The sequence below is a fragment of the Pipistrellus kuhlii genome, unplaced genomic scaffold (assembly GCF_014108245.1).
Source record: "Pipistrellus kuhlii isolate mPipKuh1 unplaced genomic scaffold, mPipKuh1.p scaffold_m20_p_18, whole genome shotgun sequence".
NCBI lineage: Eukaryota > Metazoa > Chordata > Mammalia > Chiroptera > Vespertilionidae > Pipistrellus > Pipistrellus kuhlii.
The window spans coordinates 26,591,464-26,611,757 of record NW_023425493.1 but is presented as its reverse complement, the minus strand read 5'-3'; the positions used below and the strand labels follow the sequence as shown (position 1 = coordinate 26,611,757).

At 50.0% G+C, this 20,294-nt stretch overlaps 3 protein-coding genes and 1 long non-coding RNA gene across 10 annotated transcripts; 2 read left to right on the top strand and 2 right to left on the bottom strand.

The window, feature by feature from the left end:
- Window positions 1–1,358: 1,358 nt before the first annotated feature.
- Window positions 1,359–8,640, bottom strand: CUNH1orf54 (chromosome unknown C1orf54 homolog). Of its 7 annotated transcripts, none has more exons than XM_036441899.2 (7): window positions 8,307–8,640; window positions 7,613–7,842; window positions 6,297–6,385; window positions 5,591–5,653; window positions 5,008–5,193; window positions 2,118–2,219; window positions 1,359–1,436 (listed from the first exon to the last, which is right to left on the bottom strand). In XM_036441899.2, the coding sequence occupies exons 2-6, from the start codon at window positions 7,656–7,658 to the stop codon at window positions 2,121–2,123; spliced, it is 483 nt and encodes a 160-aa protein (XP_036297792.1). In that variant the 5' UTR covers window positions 7,659–7,842; window positions 8,307–8,640; the 3' UTR covers window positions 1,359–1,436; window positions 2,118–2,120. The 7 variants fall into 7 exon arrangements, with proteins under 7 accessions (XP_036297792.1, XP_036297789.1, XP_045439353.1 ...); XM_036441896.2 differs by having other exon boundaries at window positions 4,963–5,193; window positions 8,307–8,630; XM_045583397.1 differs by having other exon boundaries at window positions 4,948–5,193; window positions 5,591–5,649; window positions 6,299–6,385; window positions 8,307–8,630.
- A 203-nt stretch (window positions 8,641–8,843) lies between these two features.
- On the top strand, window positions 8,844–20,060 carry LOC123652565. The gene is made up of 4 exons (XR_006741994.1): window positions 8,844–8,861; window positions 17,250–17,631; window positions 17,852–18,483; window positions 19,978–20,060. It is a non-coding gene; the product is annotated as an uncharacterized LOC123652565 (long non-coding RNA).
- Window positions 10,130–13,721, top strand: APH1A (aph-1 homolog A, gamma-secretase subunit). The gene is made up of 7 exons (XM_036441884.2): window positions 10,130–10,466; window positions 11,021–11,191; window positions 11,364–11,437; window positions 11,673–11,795; window positions 11,948–12,075; window positions 12,481–12,604; window positions 12,935–13,721. The coding sequence occupies exons 1-7, from the start codon at window positions 10,354–10,356 to the stop codon at window positions 12,997–12,999; spliced, it is 798 nt and encodes a 265-aa protein (XP_036297777.1). The 5' UTR covers window positions 10,130–10,353; the 3' UTR covers window positions 13,000–13,721.
- Window positions 14,045–20,182, bottom strand: CA14 (carbonic anhydrase 14). Its single transcript, XM_036441882.2, has 11 exons — window positions 20,054–20,182; window positions 18,119–18,139; window positions 16,855–17,034; window positions 16,346–16,488; window positions 16,028–16,123; window positions 15,782–15,848; window positions 15,418–15,575; window positions 15,208–15,325; window positions 14,964–14,984; window positions 14,789–14,873; window positions 14,045–14,464 (listed from the first exon to the last, which is right to left on the bottom strand). The coding sequence occupies exons 1-11, from the start codon at window positions 20,103–20,105 to the stop codon at window positions 14,401–14,403; spliced, it is 1,005 nt and encodes a 334-aa protein (XP_036297775.1). The 5' UTR covers window positions 20,106–20,182; the 3' UTR covers window positions 14,045–14,400.
- Between the last annotated feature and the right edge of the window lie 112 nt (window positions 20,183–20,294).

The following is a 20,294-nucleotide window of genomic DNA, read 5'->3' as shown; positions in this document are numbered from 1 at the left end:
TGGGGACTGCCGCCGAGAACACCGCGTTCCCTCTCGGGCTCCCGCTGGGGCGGCTCCTCCCTTACATAACCTGTCGTGCACGTTACTAGCACGGATGCCTGCCCGCCACGACTCTAGAGGTCAAAGCCGAATCCGATTTTTCCTGGCTCCCCTACCCGGGCCCCGCCGGCTCTGCGCCCCGAATTCTGTGATTCCTAGCGCTGGAACGTGGTGGGGGGAGGTCCCTGATCTTCTAGGTTATGGGTTCGTCTAACTTCAGTTTCTTCATTTGTTCCCTGGAGAAATTCGAAAGGCTTTGAAGGAGGGAAGGTGACAGGTCCGGGGTTCGCTGCCCCTCGCAGTAGGGAGCCGGTACAGTGGAGAGAGAAGGGGATAGGGACTCAGGGGCTGTAAGCAGATGGAAGCTGTAACATAGGAGAGGCCGCAAGGGGGCAGCCCAGTCTTGATTAGGGTCCCGAGAATAGAGAGGGGGGAAAAAAAGTAATGTCCCTGCCTGCCCTAATTACTAATTGGAAAAGGCACATTGTTGGGGGGGTGGGAGGAATGGAGGAGGGTGTGAAATTTTATCTATTCTAAGTAGTTCCTTATATTTTACATATGTTTGATTTGAGCTTATTTATAAAAAGAAAACAAGGGTTCTAGAACTTATTTCAACTATCCCCAAACACAGTTTTAATACCATCTATAATCAAATAAAGCAATAGAATCAGAGAGAATCATAGTCTGTGAATAAGCCTGTTGTCTGAGGGTGCTTTTCTCCATTCTTCCCAAAACTTCAGGTTTATTCAGTCCTAATACTATTGTCACCGAATGCCCTTTAATATCTTTTTTTAAAAACTGTTTTCAGCTGAAACCGGTTTGGCTCAAGCGTCGGCTAGGGGACTGAAGGGTCCCAGGTTCAATTCCAGTCAAGGGCATGTACCTTGGTTTCGGGCATATCCCCAGTAGGGGGTGTGCAAGAGGCAGCTGATTGATGACTCTCATCGATGTTTCTAACTATCTCTCTCCCTTCCTCACTGTACAAAATCAATAAAATATATTTTAAAAAAACAAAACTATGTTTTCAGAGAGGAATGGAGAAAAGGAGAGATATAGAAACATCAATGATGAGAGAGAATCATTGACCAGCTGCCTCCTGCATATCCCCAACTGGAGATGGAGCCCACAACCCTGGCATGTGCCCTGACCAGGAATCCAACTCTGACCTCTTGGTTCATGGGTCCATGCTCAACCACTGAGCCACACCTGCGGGGCCACCTAACTCACTCAGTCTACACTACCCACCCCCAAATCCTGGTGCTTTCTTTAGTATTGTGGCTTTAGAACAGACCCTCATGAAGGAGTAGAGAGTAACCAGATTATTTCATGTATTTATTTTATTTTCCAATTTTCTCTTCCCAAATTCCCTTCCAAAGAGTCATAACAGCATTTTCATCCTAAAAAGACAAAAAAAAAAAAAAAAAAAAAAGGAAAACAATAACAACCAGGTCCAGGGGACTCAGGAAACCCCTCCATGCCCCCACCTCTATGAAAACTCCCCAGATTTCATGTTGTGAGCTGTATTTCTCCATGACACCTCCTGGAAGATGTGTCACCTTCCCTTTTCACCCATTCCTTCTGCTAAATCTCTTCATGCCCATAGCTATTTAGAATCCCAACTGAAATCCCTCCCTTATAATACAGGTTTCTATTTCCTCCTCCTTTCCTCCACCACCTCTGCCCTACATTAGGGAACTGCCATCTCTTCTGCCTCTGAACTTTGCCTCTTGACGCTACCGGCTTATGGGGCCCCTCCCATTTTGCCCTCTGGCTCTTAAACTACCATCGCGCTGGAACCACCTTTAATAACTCAAGGCAGACTGGGAACAGACTGGGAACCAAGAGAGGTTTCTTCTCCATTCCACCTGCTTCTGCTCTAGGAGGCCCTGAAATCCTCCCAGTTCAAAAAAAGTAATTAATCTTATTACAAAAGTCTTGGCCTCGACATCTAAGGTTTTTCTAAATGTAATCCCTCTGCTTTTATGCATTTGAAAATGGACCAGGCTGGAAACACTAGCCAGAGATAGTGATAAAAACTGCTTCACAGACTTCATCAAGGCCAGTGGCTGCCCTCTCACCTTCTACATGAAATACATCCACTCGTGAAGGAGGGTCCAGGACAGGAGAAGGGAAACAGGACTTTGCAGACTGGAGACAGCATGGTTCATATCTGGACTCCACTAAAAGAGAGATATCACGCCATAGTGAGTCAGTATCCTCCTTCCTACTACTCCCTCACCATCTGGAAAGATAGCGTGATCTCTTCCTACCAACTTTTGTCTTCCTTTCCTCTGAGCATACCTTCTTCCCCAGCACCGTAAAGAATTCTTTCCTCTGTGCCTCTCACCCATTCCTGACCATACCAGGGCGGTTCTACTCAATTCCACATGCATTTTTATTTATGTGCTGGTCCCTGTGCTACATGCTATAGGAAGGAGATAAATGTGGTTAAGCCATGGCTCCTACTCAAGGAGTTTATAATCTAAAGGAAGCCTGTTATATACTTGAAAAGGTTTATCTGTCCTTGTCATCAATCAGAACTTTCCATTCCTCCCATCTGTGTTCAACTGTATTCAGGCTGTACTTTGATCCTGCTGCTTCTCTTTATTTCACTGCCAATTGTCACAAATGGTTGGTCTATGCTCTTCCTTACAATGTACTCCCTCTCGGATTCCACAAAATCTAGCTTTTGCTCCAACCACTCACTTAAAACTGCTTTTTGGGGGGTTATGAATAATCTCCTTCTCCTTGGCCTCTTGGTAGCTTTTCATTGATTATATTAAACTTCTCTTCTAGACTCTATTAGCTATCTGCCTTTCTCTTTCCCCTTCTACAGGCACAGGCATTGGCCTTTTGGTCTCCTGTGTGTACTGAGCTTTCTGCTTTTGTAACTGTGATTTTGCACTTAGAACTGCAGTCCTGGCCTAATTCCTCAACCTTTTTTTCCTTTTAATTCCTCTACCTTCATGACAGCCTCGATAGGGCTGACAACATGAGTTCAGCTTGGCCAATACCACATTTATAACCACTTCTAAAACCCTCTGGTCTCCCACTTCTCATTTTGGTTAACCATTTCCCTGGTTATCCATGTTTAAAATATGTTATTTTAACTCTCCAGTCATTTGGTGCTCATATGAAATTATCACTGAAACAAGATTTTTTCTTCAAAATATTTATTTTTCTCTTCTCCATTCAAAATGCCACTGCCTTCCCTAATCCAAGACTTTAATGGATTGTTTTGGGAATGATAGAAATCTCGTGAATCTCTTTTCACTCCATTGCATCCTGTGTACAACAAGACAAATAGTTTTTTTTATTGTGTCTTTATTACCCTGAAGAACTTACTAGGCTCCCTATTTCTTGTGAGTTCAAACTTCTTTTATTTTAAAAAAATAAAGCCTGCCGAAACTGGTTTGGCTCAGTGGATAGAGTGTCAGTCTGCGGACTGAAAGGTCCCAGGTTCAATTCCGGTCAAGGGCATGTACATTGGTTGCAGGCACATCCCCAATAGGGGGTGTGCAGGAGGCAGCTGGTTGATGTTTCTCTCTCTTTGATGTTTCTGGCTCTTTCTCCCTCTCCCTTCCTTTCTGTGAAAAATCAATAAAATATATTTAAAAAAATAAATAAAGCCTGACACTTCATATTTTCTAGTATTTTGTCCATTGTTCCCATTTGTGAAATTACTAAACAAATATTAAGAGTCTTATAAATTTTATTTTTTCTTAATTTCCTACTGCTCCTTTCCATATACTTTCTCATTCAATCATAGCTCCTCTACAAAACATGTCATGCTTGTTCTATCCCCATAATTAATGCAGCTCTTCTGTTCTTCCTAATTGCTTTCATCCTTTTATAATATACCACCAACCAAAAGCTCACCTATTCTTCAAAGTGTCTCAGCATAATCACCTTCTAAAAGTCTTCAACTCCTGTCCTGATCTCTCTCTCCTTCCACTGCCTAAAGCACTTGTCTATGTCACATGCTCTCAAACTTGTATGTAACTTAACATTGTTATAAATGTTTTCATTTTGTTCTAAATATTTCTTAAGTGTCAAATTGGGCATCAAAATACTTTGAGGACAATAACGACATCATAGATTTATTTTTTATCGTTGGCAGCATCCTTAGCTGCTTTAGGCATGGGTTACATAAACATAGGTTACATACATTACACGTCCAACTGAAATTTAACTGCACCAAATATTCCCAGGGTTCTGTATACACTGAGTGGCCAGATTATTATGATCTCTGAACACATAATAATCTGGCCACTCAGTGTAGATCCTATATAATAAAAGGCTAATATGCAAATTATCCCCTCGACCAGGAGTTCGACCAACAGGCAGGCCGGCCAACCGCCCATGTCCCCTCCCCCTGGCCAGGCTGACCAGACCCCACTCATGCACGAATTCATACACGGGGCCTCGAATATATATATTAGAGATCATAATAATCTGGCCACTCAGTGTACAGAGTTAGTATTTTTTTTAATATATTTTTTTATTGATTTTGTACAGAGAGGAAGGGAGAGAGATAGAGAGTTAGAAACATCAATGAGAGAGAGTCATCGATCAGCTGCCTCTTGCATACCCCCTACTGGGGATATGCCCGAAACCAAGGTAGTACATGCCCTTGACCGGAATCAAACCTGGGACCCTTCAGTCCCCAAGCTGATGCTCTATCCATTGAGCCAAACCTGTCTCAGCCAGAGTTAGTATTAAATCTCAGTGAAAGAAATGATGGCGAAGCTGAGATGAACACCTGCATTGCAATACTAGTCATTTGTTTTCCCCATCCATCAAAGCCTGGTATTCCATTCCTACCTCTGTTCCATGTTACCAGCCCCGGGATCTCTCCAAGGTAAGGGATGTCTCATGTCCCTCCCATCTTATCCCCACTTAACTCACCGGTTCCATTGTCACCGGTTCCATTGTCACTGATTCCATTGTCACTGATTCCATTGTCACTGTTTCCATTGTCACTGATTCCATTGTCACTGTTTCCATTGTCACTGATTCCATTGTCAATGATTCCATTGTCACTGGCTTCACTGTCACTGATTTCACTGTTACAGGCTTCTGATGGTCTACATGTTCTGTTTCACGAATAATGGTTGTTTCTTCTGCTTCCGTTACCTCCTTATCCAACCTGTTCTATCCTCAGTAGGATTAGGAAACTAAGCGTTATCATCACTTCCATCCAATATTCTCATCGAGTTCACCTCTCCTTCACCTCTCCTGTCCCCAGCCCCATCCTGCTCACCCTCCAAGACGTAAGCTCGGGGACCCTCCTTACCATGCATTTGCATGGATTGTGTACCCATCCCATTCACCAATTCCCTGCACTCAAGGGCTACTCCTCCCTCGTACGTGACTTAACCTACTGGGTTCTGGCTTCTCTTCCCCAGCTATGACAACATCTCTGTTTTGTATCCACTACCCAGTTTTACTTCACCTAACTCATTTTCATTTCTGTTAATAATTTTCATTTCAACATTGTTCAGTTTCTTTTTAACTGTTTCCTATCCTGATCCTCTTAGATGTCACTCACCAGTCTGTCCTCTGACTCAAACATGGAATAATCAACAGTGAAATTTGCACCAAAATAATCTGGGGAGGAGAAAACAATAAGTAGTAACAAAAGAAAAAGGCAGTAGTACCTCTATAAATGAAAAGGGGAAGAAATTGCTCTGAACACTTCAACTTGTTCAAGTTGTAAAATTTACTGGTATAATCTAATTCTAGAATTCTAGTAAACTTTAATGTGAGAAATGTCTGTGAATATGTTTATATTTTCTTTTTTCTTCCTTTCTTTTCTTTTCTTTTCTTTTTTTTTTTTTTTAGAGTGAGAGAGAAACATTGATGTGAGAGAGAAACATTCATTGGTTGTCTCCTGTATGCATCCCAATTGATGATCAAACCCATAACTCGGGCATGTATCCTGATCAGAAAACAAACCCACCACCTTTCAGTGGATGGGTCAATGCTCTAACCAATTGAGCCACAAGAGCATTTATATTTTCAATCTACATCTAAAATAATTTACAAATTAGAAACATTTCAAATTGTTCAACCCGTTCCAAAGAATTGAAAATTGCTATCTTGAGAAATAACATCATGAGCTTTGGTAGTCTGCTCATAGCAACGTTTCTCTGACCCAGTTGCTCTTTTGCAAGGGGAAAGACAAAGTCTCAGAACTAAGTCTCCCCCAAACCTCTCTCTCCATCCAGCTAAGGGTCAGAGCCTTCTAAATACTCACCATAATTGGGGGTGACTGTGTAATTATAGAACACTTGATAATAATAATCCTCTTCCAGTACTTCTTCATCATCCTCATACATTTGTCCTAAGGGGACAAGGACTATGGTCAAGGGGTATCTGGGACTTTTTAGCAACAGAAAGACACTTGAAGTTTATCTCAGCTCTATCCTTTTGACCTCACCTCCAAGGGTAAGACTATCTCCCTGACTCTGCACCTCTCAACCCTTCTCAGTCTTCTGGGCTTCATATCAGGATGAGGCTTATTCCTCTGTGCCCTTTCAATCCAGGAAATCCCACAACAGAAAACAGATCCCTTCACATATTGTAAAACAAAAACAAAAACTAAGCCTACAAAAAAGGCAGGAAGCAGAGAGAGAGAGAGAGACAAGAAATGAAGAACTCCAAATCTACAATGCAGTATGCTCCCGGCCGTCCTGTGTGTCTGAGAGTTATCCTCTTATCGGTGTCTCTCACAAATAATGAACACACATACCGTTAGGCTTTGGATTTTTATTTTAGTTCCATTGCTGTCAGGATAACTTTGAACAAGCCGTTTAACATCCGTTTTCTTAAAATGAGTCAGCTGGAGTAAACGACCCATCTGCATTCATTTTTCTTCCTTCCCCAGACTGAAAACATGTAGCTTTAACATGATTGGATCAAGAACTTCTAGGCCTCCTGCTAAAACACTTCCCTAAGCCCCTTGGAGTCCTGAACCACAAGCAATGACACAAGAATCTGGAGGAAAAGGAAACAATCAGAGCACCTGGCCAGACTGGGAACAAAGGAGGGAAGGAGCCAAGCTCCTTTTCAGACCCTGTCCCTGAAGGCACCCAGTTCTTCACTCCCCTAAAGGTCACCCCCATTTCTATTTCTTTACAAGCCCCCCCCCCCCCCTCCAACATCCTGGGGAAGAAGACAGACTGGCTCCCCTCACTAGTTTCAAACTTCCCCACCTTCGGAGTCCACGGCTCTCCTTCACTCTCATTAGTCCCTCTCATCTTGTTCAGTTCTGTAGTGATGGAGAGCCGAGTTCACGCTTGTGAGGACCTCCACGGTTCTGGGGCTTCATCCTCATCATCCGTCTCTTCTTTGACAGGACTCTGCTTTCCTCCCCCTTTCCTGGCTGTGTTTCCGGATCCCCCGCCACCCCCAACACTGGACTGTAGCGCAGATGAGAGAGTGTTTATCACTCCCCATTGAATTGCATCTCTCAACTGCTCCTCTCCCCCCCACCCCCCACCCCGCCTCCTCCCATTCCATTTACAGTAGAAGACCTGGCCTGAAAGCTCAGGGAGAGAAGTGAACTTACCCAGGATAAGTGGCACAGCAAGGATGGCTACAAAGAGGACATCCATTCTGGATGCTGCACTACTCCTGTGAAAGTTAAAAAGGAAATTGCAGCGTTTCCCACCAAGCTTACCCCGCCTCCGGCCCTCCTCCAGAGCGGGGAGGGAGCTGCAGGGGGTGGAATTCCCCTCCTACTTGCTGACGGACTAGATCCTCAGTTACTGCGGGTCCTGTCCTCAGTCACAGCTGCCCCTATGAAGGAAAGGGAAGTGGGCTACGAAGGGGACGTGTTCATTGAGCTCCCCCAGGCCTAGATTAAGTCCACTTAGGGTTCCTGCTGCCACTAACAAAAACCTCAAAAAACAAAACCACCCCCACTCCCACTACTAGGAAGCTTCTCTTAGTAAGCCCTCTCCCTTCCTCTCCTTCCCTCTCTCTCAGTCCCCACAAAAAGTTCACCATCCTAAGTTACCATCACCATCCAGAGTTGCCCTTCTCTCTGAGGCTTTATCACAATCTTTCTTCACAGTTGGCACGCTCTGAGAAGGGATGAGCATTTTGTAGCTGAAAAGAGTCCCTCTTTTCTGCCTGCCTTGGACAGTGAAGGATGGGAGCAATATCAACATCATTGTCTGACTCTCAAAGCACCTGCTACATTGCTTTTGATAAAAATCTCCCAGCCAAAGCCAGTTATTTCCTCTCTCGCAAGTACTGACCTCACCTCACCTCTTTCTTAACTTGCTGAATACAGGATGGAAGGGAGAAAGCAGATAGTCTCTTTCCCTGCGAAGGTGCCACACCTCTTCCACTTTCAGTCACTTCGTGTATTCCTTTCATCCCAGCCTTCCAGGAGTAGAGTTCATCTTATCCTTTTCTCCACTTTTCTGTTTTCCATTTTTATTGAATTCTATTCAGAAACATTTAGTAGCATGCATGCTAGGCACAATGTAATAGCTGAGTCTGATAGGCAATTCAGGTTCACAGGCAAAGGAATAAGAAAAAAAATTCAGCCGGGACCGTTTGGCTCAGTGGATAGAGCGTCGGTCTGCGGACTGAAAGGTCCCAGGTTCGATTCTGGTCAAGGGCATGTACCTTGGTTGCGGGCACATCCCCGGTAGGGGGTGTGCAAGAGGCAGCTGGTCGATGTTTCTTTCTCATCAACGTTTCTAGCGCTCTATCCCTCTCTCCTCCTCTCTGTAAAAAGTCAATAAAATATATTTGGAAAAAAAAGAAAAAAAAAGAAAAAAATTTCAGTGTGTGTGTGTGTGTGTGTGTGTGTTTTAAAGGCGTTAATACATGTTTTTCAATATCTACTATGAGCCAGGCACTTGCAAATCTCTGTGGAACCACACATGAACAAGATATATTTGGCACCTGCCCTCCTCTCTTAGGAGATGCTGTGGTAGCAGTTCAAAGGAGATAGAGGAAGGGTTGTCTTATCCCCACACCTTCCCCTGACTCAGCCTGATAGACTCAGATGCAAGGCACCCTAAAATTTTGAGCACTAGCCAGGGTGCTCCCTTCCTCTCGGCCTTATGGGAGAGGATTTGCTTGGTGACTTTCCATGTAAGTGTATACAATCTATTCCTTCAGCTCCTTTCCAGAATTTCCTGAAAAAGGAAAAATGTAAAAACACTTATGTGGATATATATGCATTAAAACATAAATCCCTCCCAGGAAGGAAAGGAAGCCTGGTTCTCCTCCTGCTACTTTTGCCTAAACACTAAGGACTAACCCCACCCATCCAAATGAGGATATAACCCCCTCTTCTCTTACTCTTTCTCTCTCTAATGTGGAACCCCTGCCCTGCCCTCCAGTCTGAGAAAAAGACACCACCAAGGTTCATTTCAGGAAAAAGAGGAAATATGACATCAAAGGAACTGAGTGACTGGGATGGGGGGTGGGGAGGAAGTAACTTTCCTTCAACCCCACCGCTCTAATTGCTTTTGACAATTTTAACTATGGATCCCTTCTGGCCTTCTTAATATTGCTCTCCAAGCCCCTTTTCCTTCTATTTCTCTTGTCATTACCGATGAAGGCTTCACTAGCGACATACTACACTGTACTGCATGTTTCCTATACTGGCCTGTTGGAAGAGCTCCTACTTTTAAGTCTAACTTTCATCTCTGAGGCAGTAGCTCTAGCCCATTTCCTCTCATTCAAGTCAGAACAATACCCATGCCTATCTCCTTGCAACCTCTATCCTGTGCTTTCTTCGTATTTGTCCCTTAGGTTCCTACAGGATCTTCCCCCCTCGGCAGCTCTTCAAGGAGAGGTAGGATGGCTACCACCCTTTTCCACAAAATAACTAAAGGAAGTCGCAGCCAGGGCACAATCCAACTCTTCAGCCCATGCCCCGCCCAGGCCCAGTCTCTGGCCAATTCCCTTTGTGACTTGGGCCACGCCCAGCACCGAAGTTGAGGGCTTAAAGGAGCGGGAGAACTACAACTCCCAGCAGGCTTTGAAACACGCCCCCGCCCCTCCGATTTTCCATTGGCCGGGGGGCGGGGCGAGGATCAGATGGGAAGTGACCAAGGGGCTGCTGCAGGGGTTTGTCCCCTCCTCGGCTTCCGTAGAGGAAGTCGCGCGGACCTGTATTTGGGGTTTCGGTGCCCCCCCTTCCCCTTCCCCGGGGCCCGGGGGTGACATTGCACCGCGCCCCTTACGGGGTCGCGACGCCACCCCCGCGGACTCTCTAGCGGGCGTGCTCCTCCCATTTGCCTCTCTCGGCCGGGCCTCCACCCCGCCCCCAGCTGACCAGCCATGGGGGCCGCCGTGTTTTTCGGGTGCACTTTCGTCGCTTTCGGCCCGGCCTTTGCGCTTTTCCTGATCACTGTGGCTGGGGACCCGCTTCGAGTCATCATCCTGGTCGCAGGGTGAGTAGGGATCGGGGAGACTCGGGAGGGCGCCCAGGGGAGAGATCGGGAAGGGGTTGGAGGAAGCGGGGTTAGCCCGGGAGCCGGAGTTGGGGGGAGACAAGTCGGAGGTGAAGATCGCAAAGGGTTGATTCGGGGGTTTGGGCGATTTCCCCTTCCCGCAGTTGGTTTCCGCCTTCCAGGGATCGCACAGATTCCTTCTCTACTTCTTCCGGCGACGTCAGACGAGGCCGAGGCCGAGGCTCGGGGAGGGGCGGTGGGGACTTCGGGCGGCCCTAAGGGAGGATCCAGGAATGGATACCTCGCCCTACTGTGCTCATACACCCCGACTCTCATTGGTCTGAAGGCTCTTGAGTCCACTTGTACTCCATCCCTTGCATCCCGAACCCTAGAGACTCCCTGGGTGGAAACACCTATCTTATCGGTTCCCTGTCTTCCTGACCATCCGGAAGTCTCACTTCCACTTTTCATGTTGCAGCTTTGGTTGGTTCCCTTCCTTGATTTCTATGGCTGCCTCTCCCTTTGCCTGTCTGATTGCCCCCGTTTTCCCTCAGGGCGTTTTTCTGGCTGGTCTCCCTGCTCATGGCGTCGGTGGTCTGGTTCATCTTGGTCCATGTGACCGACCAGTCAGATGCCCGGCTCCAGTATGGCCTCCTGATTTTTGGTGCTGCGGTCTCTGTCCTTCTGCAGGAGATGTTCCGCTTTGCCTACTACAAGCTGCTGAAGTAAGAAGAGGGGTGGTCAGGAGGGGAGAAGGGCAGAGGATGGCCCCATCAACAGCGGGGCAGCCCTGGGTGGTGGTGTGGAAGGAGAGCTCTAAGGGAGGATATTAGAGGGAAAGGAGCATCCTGCCTTCCCTCATGTGTCCCCACCCCGCCCCACCCCACCCCATCCCAGGAAGGCAGATGAGGGGTTAGCATCGCTGAGTGAGGACGGAAGATCACCCATCTCCATCCGCCAGATGGCCTATGGTGAGCCGAGGGAGATGGGCCGGAGGAGGGCACTGGACACTTCCCTCTCTCAGGGAAGTCGCTAAACATCCACCTGTTCTCAGTGGCTCCTTGTTTTCCTTCATGTCTGACTTCCAAGGAGCGGTGGTCTGGAGGGAGAGTAGGTGTTGGGGGAGTGTGACTGGAAATGGGGAGGGATCACTGGTAATCAGGCCATACCTATTCCTGACATTGATGACACCCTCCCTCCCCCCAGTTTCTGGTCTTTCTTTCGGTATCATCAGTGGTGTCTTCTCTGTTATCAATATTTTGGCTGATGCACTTGGGCCAGGTGTGGTTGGGATCCATGGAGATTCACCCTATTACTTCTTGACATCAGGTAAGACCCACTTTGTATCTTGACCTCATGCCCCATCCATCCTGGCCCTGACCTTATTGATCGGCCCTCCCCGGGAGACTTCTGTGGCCCCACCTCTCAGGAGGCTGGGAGAAGGTGAAGGATGTGTCTCCTCCCCCTCTCGCTCCCTGCAGCTTTCCTGACAGCAGCCATCATCCTGCTTCACACCTTCTGGGGAGTTGTGTTCTTTGATGCCTGTGAGAGGAGGCGGTACTGGACGTTGGGCCTGGTGGTGGGGAGTCACCTACTGACCTCAGGACTGGTAAGTCAGGGACAGGGGCCTAAGTCAGAAAAACATTTGATGGTGGGCTGTCAGGAGGGGAATCTTATCTTCACTTCTGGGCAGTTTCAAACTTATCCTGGGAGAAGGCAGAAAGGTGAATCTTCAGCATCAATTAAGTAACCTTCCCCAGGATGCTCTGGGGAGGAGTTTGAATGGATGGGTCCAGCTCCAATGCAGATGGCCTGAGGGGAGCAGGAGCGCAGAAACCTCTGAGGAAGCTGAGAGTCAAAGTCTCTTTAACCACAAGATTTTGGTGCAGAAGGGAAGGCCGGGGGCATTTGAGTGAGCTATCTGGGAGAGGTTTGGGTCAAAGGCACAGAGAGCACATGGCAATTAGGCAGAGGAAGAATCTAACCTTTTTTTTACTCTCACTCCCATCCCCAGACATTCCTGAACCCCTGGTACGAGGCCAGCCTGCTGCCCATCTATGCAGTCACTGTTTCCATGGGGCTCTGGGCCTTTATTACAGCCGGAGGGTCCCTCCGAAGTATCCAGCGCAGCTTCTCGTGTAAGGACTGACTACCTGGACTGATCACCTGACAGATCCCACCTGTCTGCCCACTGCCCATGACCGAGCCCAGCCCCAGCCCCGGTCCGTGGTTCACCATTCTCTGCCTCCTTCTCGTCGGTCTGCCCCGCCACCTTCAGGGTCTTTCTGTGTCCATTGGTGACCTTTAGGCTTTCCCAGGAGCGGCCTGGGTTCGGCCAGTCCGTGACTGGTGGGTTTGAATCTGCACTTATCCCCACCCTCTGGGGACCCCTTTGTTATCCAGGACTTTCCATGTGTCAGTGCTCTGCTTTCGCCCTGCCCCGGACTCACCTCCCTTCCCCTCTGCAGGCCGACGGCAGGAGGACAGTCAGGTGATGGTGTATTCTGCCCTGCGCATCCCACCCGAGGATTGAGGGAACCTTGGGGGGGAACCCCTGTGCCTGGGGTGCTCCCCTGATCTCCTCGCTCTGTATCTCTCCATCTCCAGTTCTGGACAGTGCAGGTTGCCAAGAAAAGGGGCCTAGCTTAGCCATTGCCGTGAAGGTGAAAGGAATGGCGGCTCAAGGTTAGATGAGCTCTGAGTGTCCCAGGACCCCCTCCCCAGACTGGACTTCTTGGTCTTTTTCTCAGGTCTGAGGGGAACCATTTTTGGTGTGATAAAGACCCAAAACTGCCTTTTTCTTTACCCCCCTTTTTTTTTTTTGACAAGGAAAAAGGAGAAGGTATGTTGGACTTCTCCTAACCTCCTCACATTGCTCCTTATGGCTTGGGCTCATATCTATGCCCCACGGTCCCGGGCCTTGGGGGGACAGGAAGGAAATGCATGTGTGGGAACTGGCATTACTGGAACTGATGTTTTCACCTCCTTGAGCACCAGCATCCCTCCTCTCCCCAAGGTGAAGTGGAGGGTGCTGGGGCGAGCTGGCCCCCTCCAGAGCCGCAGTGCCACGGAGAAGCCAGCCTGCCATGACATCGCAGGGAGGAGGGGAGATTTTTTTCTAGTTTTTAATTGGGACTGTCTGGGGGTGGGGTGGGGAGGTTTTCTATAAACTGTATCATTTTCTGCCGAGGATGGCGCGCCCCATCCTTTTAATCAAGGTGACTGTGATTTTGACTAATAAAAAGGACTTTATAATTGTGGGGGAATGCGCCTCTTGAGGAAGGGGATGACGTCAGTTGAGGTTCCTGCCCGCTCACACCTCTTTGGCAACTTCCTTCCTAATGTGGCACCTCTGATCCCCTCCCACCCTAGGTTTGGTGCAAGGACAGAAATGTGGGCTGCTGGTCCTATGTGACAGAAACTTTGGGTTAAGCATTTTCTAGGGCCGCTCCGAGGATTGATGTAAAAGAAGTTACTCACACACACTTCTTTTTCCCGATCCTCTGCCACCCGAGGGATTAAGGAATTCTCTCACACTCAGGAGCCCCAAAGGTAAAGCCAGAGGTGGGTCAGAAACCTTAATTTTCAAATATATTGAGCAAAAATATAACCCCCACAACAGCAGCCCTTCTTCCTGAGGGAATATCCTGCCCAGATCTAGGGAAAGAGCCATAAAGGGGGTGGCGGTGGGGGGACTGTGGGTCACATTCCCAACTTCTCCTACAACCAAACACAGTTTGCCCTCTGCATTGTCAATGTACGGGCCGCCTCATCTCCTGTATGTTTTGAGAGACTGCCATTCTTTCTTGCCTGAGGGCCAGTCCATGACTGTCTGGAGGAAGGAGGGGTTGGTATTTCTGGCCAGTCCCTATCCGCCATTCTAGAAGCTCCCTAACAGATCCTATTTGGGCTTCCGTGATGTTCGAGATGGATTTTATTCCATGGTGGCTTGTGCTGAGGTGAATCCCACACTCTTCTCGAGTCTCGACCTCTTCTTCCTGGAACGGGGAATGGTTCATGGACATGACTGGTGTCCTAAGAGAGACAGCTGAGTAGTGGTCGGCAAACTGCGGCTCTCGAGCCACATGCGGCTCTTTGGCCCCTTGAGTGTGGCTCTTCCACAAAATACCACGGCCTGGGCGAGTCTATTTGGAGGAAGTGGCGTTAGAAGAAGTTGAAAAAATTTGGCTCTCCAAAGAAATTTCAGTCATTGTACTGTTGATATTTGGCTCAGTTGACTAGTGAGTTTGCCGACCACTGACCTAGGAGAACGCTTTTCATTGGGAAAGAAGGGACTAGAGGAACGGGAAGTACGGCCTCACCGAGTTCTCTTAGCGATGAAATAAATAACCAGCAGAAGGCAGGCGCTGCCAAACAAGATTCCCAGTCCTAGGCTTACCATTTCACCTGGGAGAGAGATGGAAGGTGTCAGCCTAAGACTGACCTAGACATGGAGCCCTTCCCCGCCCCGTCCCCGATAACGGCAGGGGGCCTTACCTCTGGTATAGGAGGATTCGTCTGTAAGGGAAGGAAACGGGTCAGCGGGGCGTCCGATCCCATCCCAGCTTGCCCCTGCACTTGGGGAAGTCACCTGGCCACTGAGGGTTGGGCAGTGGTTCCAAGTCCAAGTGAGTCCTGGGAACCCTCACCCTCTTAGCCATCCTTTCCTCCCAGGGGCCCCCTAGTTCCTGCCACGGAGAACCCCCGTTTCCCATCCCCTTCTCAGAGCTCTGTCAGTCACCTTGGCTGAAAGAAGCAAGGACTGTCCGCTGGTTGAGAGGCTGGGGGACTCGGTAGTTCTGTCCCAGAGGGTGAGAGGGCTCCTCCGTAGAGAATAGCGTCTCCTGAAGCTTTTCCAGCTACAAGAGTGGGGTTCGAGGAGAGTCACAGGTGTGGCAGAGGGTCTGGGGGTACCGCTATGTCTCTGCTGCCTGACCTCCCCACCACTCACCTGCTCCTTTGAAATCTGGACCTTTTGACTGAAGACTGTCCAGAGCACACTCTGGTGGCAGGGGGGTGTGGTGAGCGAGCCGTTGTAGCGGAAATACTGGGCCAGCTCTTCGGGGAGCAGCTCTTTCACGCTGAAGGGAGGCACTGCGGTCGCCTGGCCTGGGGGAGAACAGACTGGGATCATCCTCGCACCCAGCTCCCCTTGGTAGGGCTCCCGGAAGCAGAATTCCTGCTGCTACTTCGCTCCCTCATCTCCAGCCTCTTGGTATTTTTTTTTCTTCTTTTTTGGCAGTGGGAGTGGGGGAGGGGGAGATTTCCCTGAAGTCTAATCTCACCTTGTCCTAAAATAGACCTTTAGGGCTCACCTTTATACCTGATTTCATGCAAGTGACTCAGAATGTGTTCATAAGCTGGATTCTCAGTCTCACCCACCTGGAAAGGGAGAGTGTGGCCTGAGTCCGTGTTCGGAGTAAGACATTCGTTAGAAAATAAATGGTCAGAGGGGTTGCTGACTTGCCTTGGGAGGGAGACTAACAACAGACATGGGCAGAGTAGGACTGAGGGGTGCGGAGGGAGTGAAGAGAGACCTAGAAGGACGCGGGGCCTCTCACCTCGATGAGGATGCCCAGGACAGCCAGGCCCTCGGCGCTCTTGGCAGCCTCACCGAAGCTGTTGTAGGAATCCGAATCGTAATGCACAATGTGGAGCTGAGGGGAGAAGGAATCGCGTCATTTCACATTCCTCCACTCCCCCCTCCCAAGGGCTCTGACGCCAGCTGCCATCATCCCCCACTTTCAGCAGGCCCCAAATCTCTCCCACAAGCGTTGGCATTATCCTCCACGTATGGCTTTTCCAGTTTCCAGATCCTCCTTTTCCCGGGGCCCACCCTGCCCTCACCACGTGCTAGGCCAAGCCTCGCTCTCGGGTACCTCTGCCGCTGTGGCTTCGCTGTTGATCTGGTGCTCTGACCCCGTCAGGGATCCTTTCTGACCCCAGTGCAGGTGGAGCTGGACAGCTACGTATTTCCGGGGAAGGCCCTCCAGATACAGGGTAGGGGACAGAGAGAGCTGCACTGGGGAAGAGAGAGCGAGCTCGGGTTGGTAGAGGAATGGGGACACTTCCCCACACCTGGGTTGCCACCAACTCTTGCGAGACTTGGCCTGCCTTCTCGGTCTTCCTTCACCAGTTCTTCCCATGGGCCCCTGCTCTTCCAGCACATCTTTCTCGCTGAAGACCAGTGCGATGGAGTTACACTAATCCACCCAGGGAGCTTGAGCATAGACATTCAGTTCCCACTTTTGCTACGGGAGCCTCATCCCCATGCTCACATCTAGTTTATAGAAGAAGCCCCAGGATTTAGAAGTTATAGTAGAATGCTGCTCCCCCTGACGTAAGGTTGGGGTACAGCTTTCCCTTGCCGAGAGCCAGGGCTTTTTACCTGTGTGGCCATTATTGTGCAGCTCCAGAGGCTTGGTGCCAGGCTGGTCATATCCGTGGGGCTGCAGAGCGGGCAACTTGGAGTCAAAAGTCACACTGCTTGTCTGGATATCGATGGGGGACTGGGCATTGCCTCCACACTCAGGGAAGGAGGCTGGCCAGTGGTCTTGACCATGTGGGCCTGGCGGAAGTTACCACAGATATCTGTTCTGCCCTCCAGCAATCAGCCCACCGGGCTACACATCTGTGTAGAGGTAGGACTGCGCATCCTCCCACCCCCCAGGTGAGGACCCCAGTTGTGTTCAGCTGGGTGAGGTAGGCCCTGCTGGACCTGATGCTTCCATTTCTTCCACCTGCCCCGCGGCAGGGATGACCCCCAGCTTTGCTGATAAATAGGGGTAGTGGGCTTTACTTACCTGCAGGTTGAGGACAAGAAAGCTCACAGAGGAAGAGGGGCTAGATAAAACCCTGCCCTGGGGAGGGGAGGAGGAGCAGGAAAGCTGGGGAAATACAGGGTCTCCAGGGCTTTCCCTCATTTGCTTTTGCTCTCACCCTGGGCCTTGCATTGACTCTGGACTTCAGCTAAGGTATTAATCAGAAGTTCAAAGGAATTGAGTTCCACCTCCATCAGGATCACAAACAATCCTGCCATTCAGTGCCTCACCCCTGACCTCAAGTTCTGTCCCAATTCCAGGGGCAGGTTGGGGGTGGAATCAATTAGGATAGAAAAAGAGGTAGGAGGTGAATGGGCAAATAAGCTCATAGTTCATTTTCCCTAGTTCCGTGGTCGGCAAACTGGCTTTCGAGCCACATGCGGCTCTTTGGCCCCTTAAGTATGGCTCTTCCACAAAATACCACGGCCTGGGCGAGTCTATTTTGAAGAAGGGGTGTTAGAACAAGTTGAAGTTTAAAAAATTTGGCTCTCCAAAGAAATTTCAATCGTCGTACTGTTGATATTTGGCTCTGCTGACTAATGGGTTTGCTGACCACTGCCCTAGCCACTATTCTTTCCACTCCAATTCCCTCATCCCACAAACTGAGGACATAACGGGCTCTTCTGCTGAGCCAGGAGGCGTGGGATTTGATGATTAGAACAAGGTCTAGGAGTTATATATCCCAAACCTAGGACACGGGGCGATGGTGAAGGGAAGAAGCTAGGGCGGAAAGCTAAAGGGTGCCATACGACATAACTCTTCCTGCCAGGTGAAGAGGTCCCAGTGTGAAAGGAGAGGTCAGTGTAGGTAGGCCTTGGAGTCAGCTCTCACCCTCATATGTCCAGTGATCATCTGCAAGGCAGAGGGATTTGAGTTACCGCCCGCCTGGGGCAGGGCCCTCCGGGGCGTCTGTACCCTCCACCTCCCTCTCTGCTCCGGCGCTCTCCTCCCTCCGCTCCAGCACTTCCCAAAGGAAGCCCTGAAACTGGATACCTCAGTGGAAAGGTCGGAGAGGTCGGGGGCCTATTTAAAATCGCCAGCCAGGCTGTGCCTGTGCCTGCTGTGGAAAGGGGGAGGAGAAATGAAAAGAGATAAAGGCCGGAGACTAAAATTAACCTGGACCCAAACGCGCAGTCCACCCAACCCTCACTTTCTCCAGCCTGTGCCAAGCCAATCGAACACCGAGAACGTCCGGGGTGAGACGGGGGTGTGGGCAGGGGGTCTGGAGGAGAGAGATGAACAGGGAAGGGAGAGGAGTTCAAAGTAGGGGACAGTGATACTGAGGGGAGAAGGGCGATTATTCCTTTCCTCTGAAGCACTGCTCTGAGCTGGAAGCAAACATTTAACTTTGTCCCCTGGTCCCAGTAACTCGAAAGGAAACGTCCCGTCACCCGGAGCCTCTGCTCCCCGGATTCCCAGATGGCTAGGGGAGGCGGGAGGCAGGCCAGGGTCCACTCCACATGCAGGGTGGTGGGTGGGCACAGGCAGCCCGGCTGGCAGGCACAGGATGAAAGTGAAGCATTGTGTGCGGAAAAGAGCGCTGCCAGCTGGGTCACATGCCAGGCTCCCGTGCAGTCCGTCCGGGCCGACAGGCAGGGGGTCTGCTGGTGAAGCCCTCACCTCACCCAGGGCCCAACTGCTTCAGGGGAACAGCCAGCCCTTCTGCATTATTCAAATTGCTAGAAACTTGGGAGAAAAACCCTCAATTCCTTCCTTTCTCTCTCTTATTCCCTTAAATTCCTCAGACTTCTAAGATATCCTTGATCTGTCTTGGGTTCTTCCGCTGGCCCATCCCTTGGTTCAGACAACAGTGAAAAGCCGCCCACCTAGCGGCTAGAGGAGCCTCCATTCACCGGCTCAGTGGGGCATCCTAACAACTCGAACCCCTGGCTCTGGGCAGGGGCAGCCTGGCCCTTCCCCGCCACCAAATCCTCAGCACACTCATCTCACATTGCTTCCGGGGGGCTTCCCCCATTCTTTTCTTTCCCTCTGATGCCTCAGCTGCTCTTCTTTTGGCTCCCACCGCCCTCTCTGTCCCACTGTGCTCTCTAGACAGCCCCCTTCACCGCGCTCTTCCAGCGGCTCTTAATCCACACCTGCTGGGTGCTGGGCACCGCGGGAGGCGCGGGAAACACAAAAATGAGGGGTGGGGTGCTGGGGACGCCCCCCGAAGCACCTCAGCCTGTCCTCTGAAAGGCCTTTGGCAACTGTAAAGGGCCCAACCGTGTTGACTTATTATTGCTGCTTCCTTCTAGGGAAAAACTGGGAAATCAGTCATTCCGTAGACTCAAAGGGACCCTGGGCCACAGCGTTCATAGCCTGGCATCGGGGTGTGAGTGTACCCCGGTATACTCAGTATACATAGGCCGGGGGCAGGGCATACCCCTCCCTGACATCAGTTTTCCATTTTCTCACTCCAGGGCCCTCTGACCCCCTAAGTGGAGGAGTTAGTAAATGAAACGGGCAGGAGGGCTGCCTGGGACTAGGGCAGTGGGGGGAAGAGCTCTGGAGAGAATCTGTAAGTTCCAGAATGTGTTTCCATATCCTGAGCCCCCTCCTCTCCGCCACCCCAGCTTTCCCCCATCCTCACTAACAGCAGGGCTGGACAGGCGAAGGGAAGAGAAGGAAAGTGATCCTCTCCCACCCCTCGCTTTCCCCCTAATCACTGAGACTGTTTTTCTGGCCCCTAGGCTCCCTTCACCACTCTCCTCCCGCCAAGCCTGGGTAAGGACACCAGCACCGACCCCGACACTCAGGTGTACCTACCCCCGAGAGCAGCCAGGGTCCACGTCACCTGCAGCAGGAGCGTGAGGAGCATGATGGTATCCTCGGAAGGAGCACAAGGTACTGGGAGTTTGGAGGCTGGAGGATCAGATGGGAGAGAGGGAGGGAGAGAGAGAGTCCTGAAGGTGAATGGATTCTCTCGCTGTCTCTGTCTCTGAGCTTCCAGGGTGGTTGGAGCTCAGGAGGCCACCGCTGGTTTCGAGGTCCCCAGGACAAATCCCGC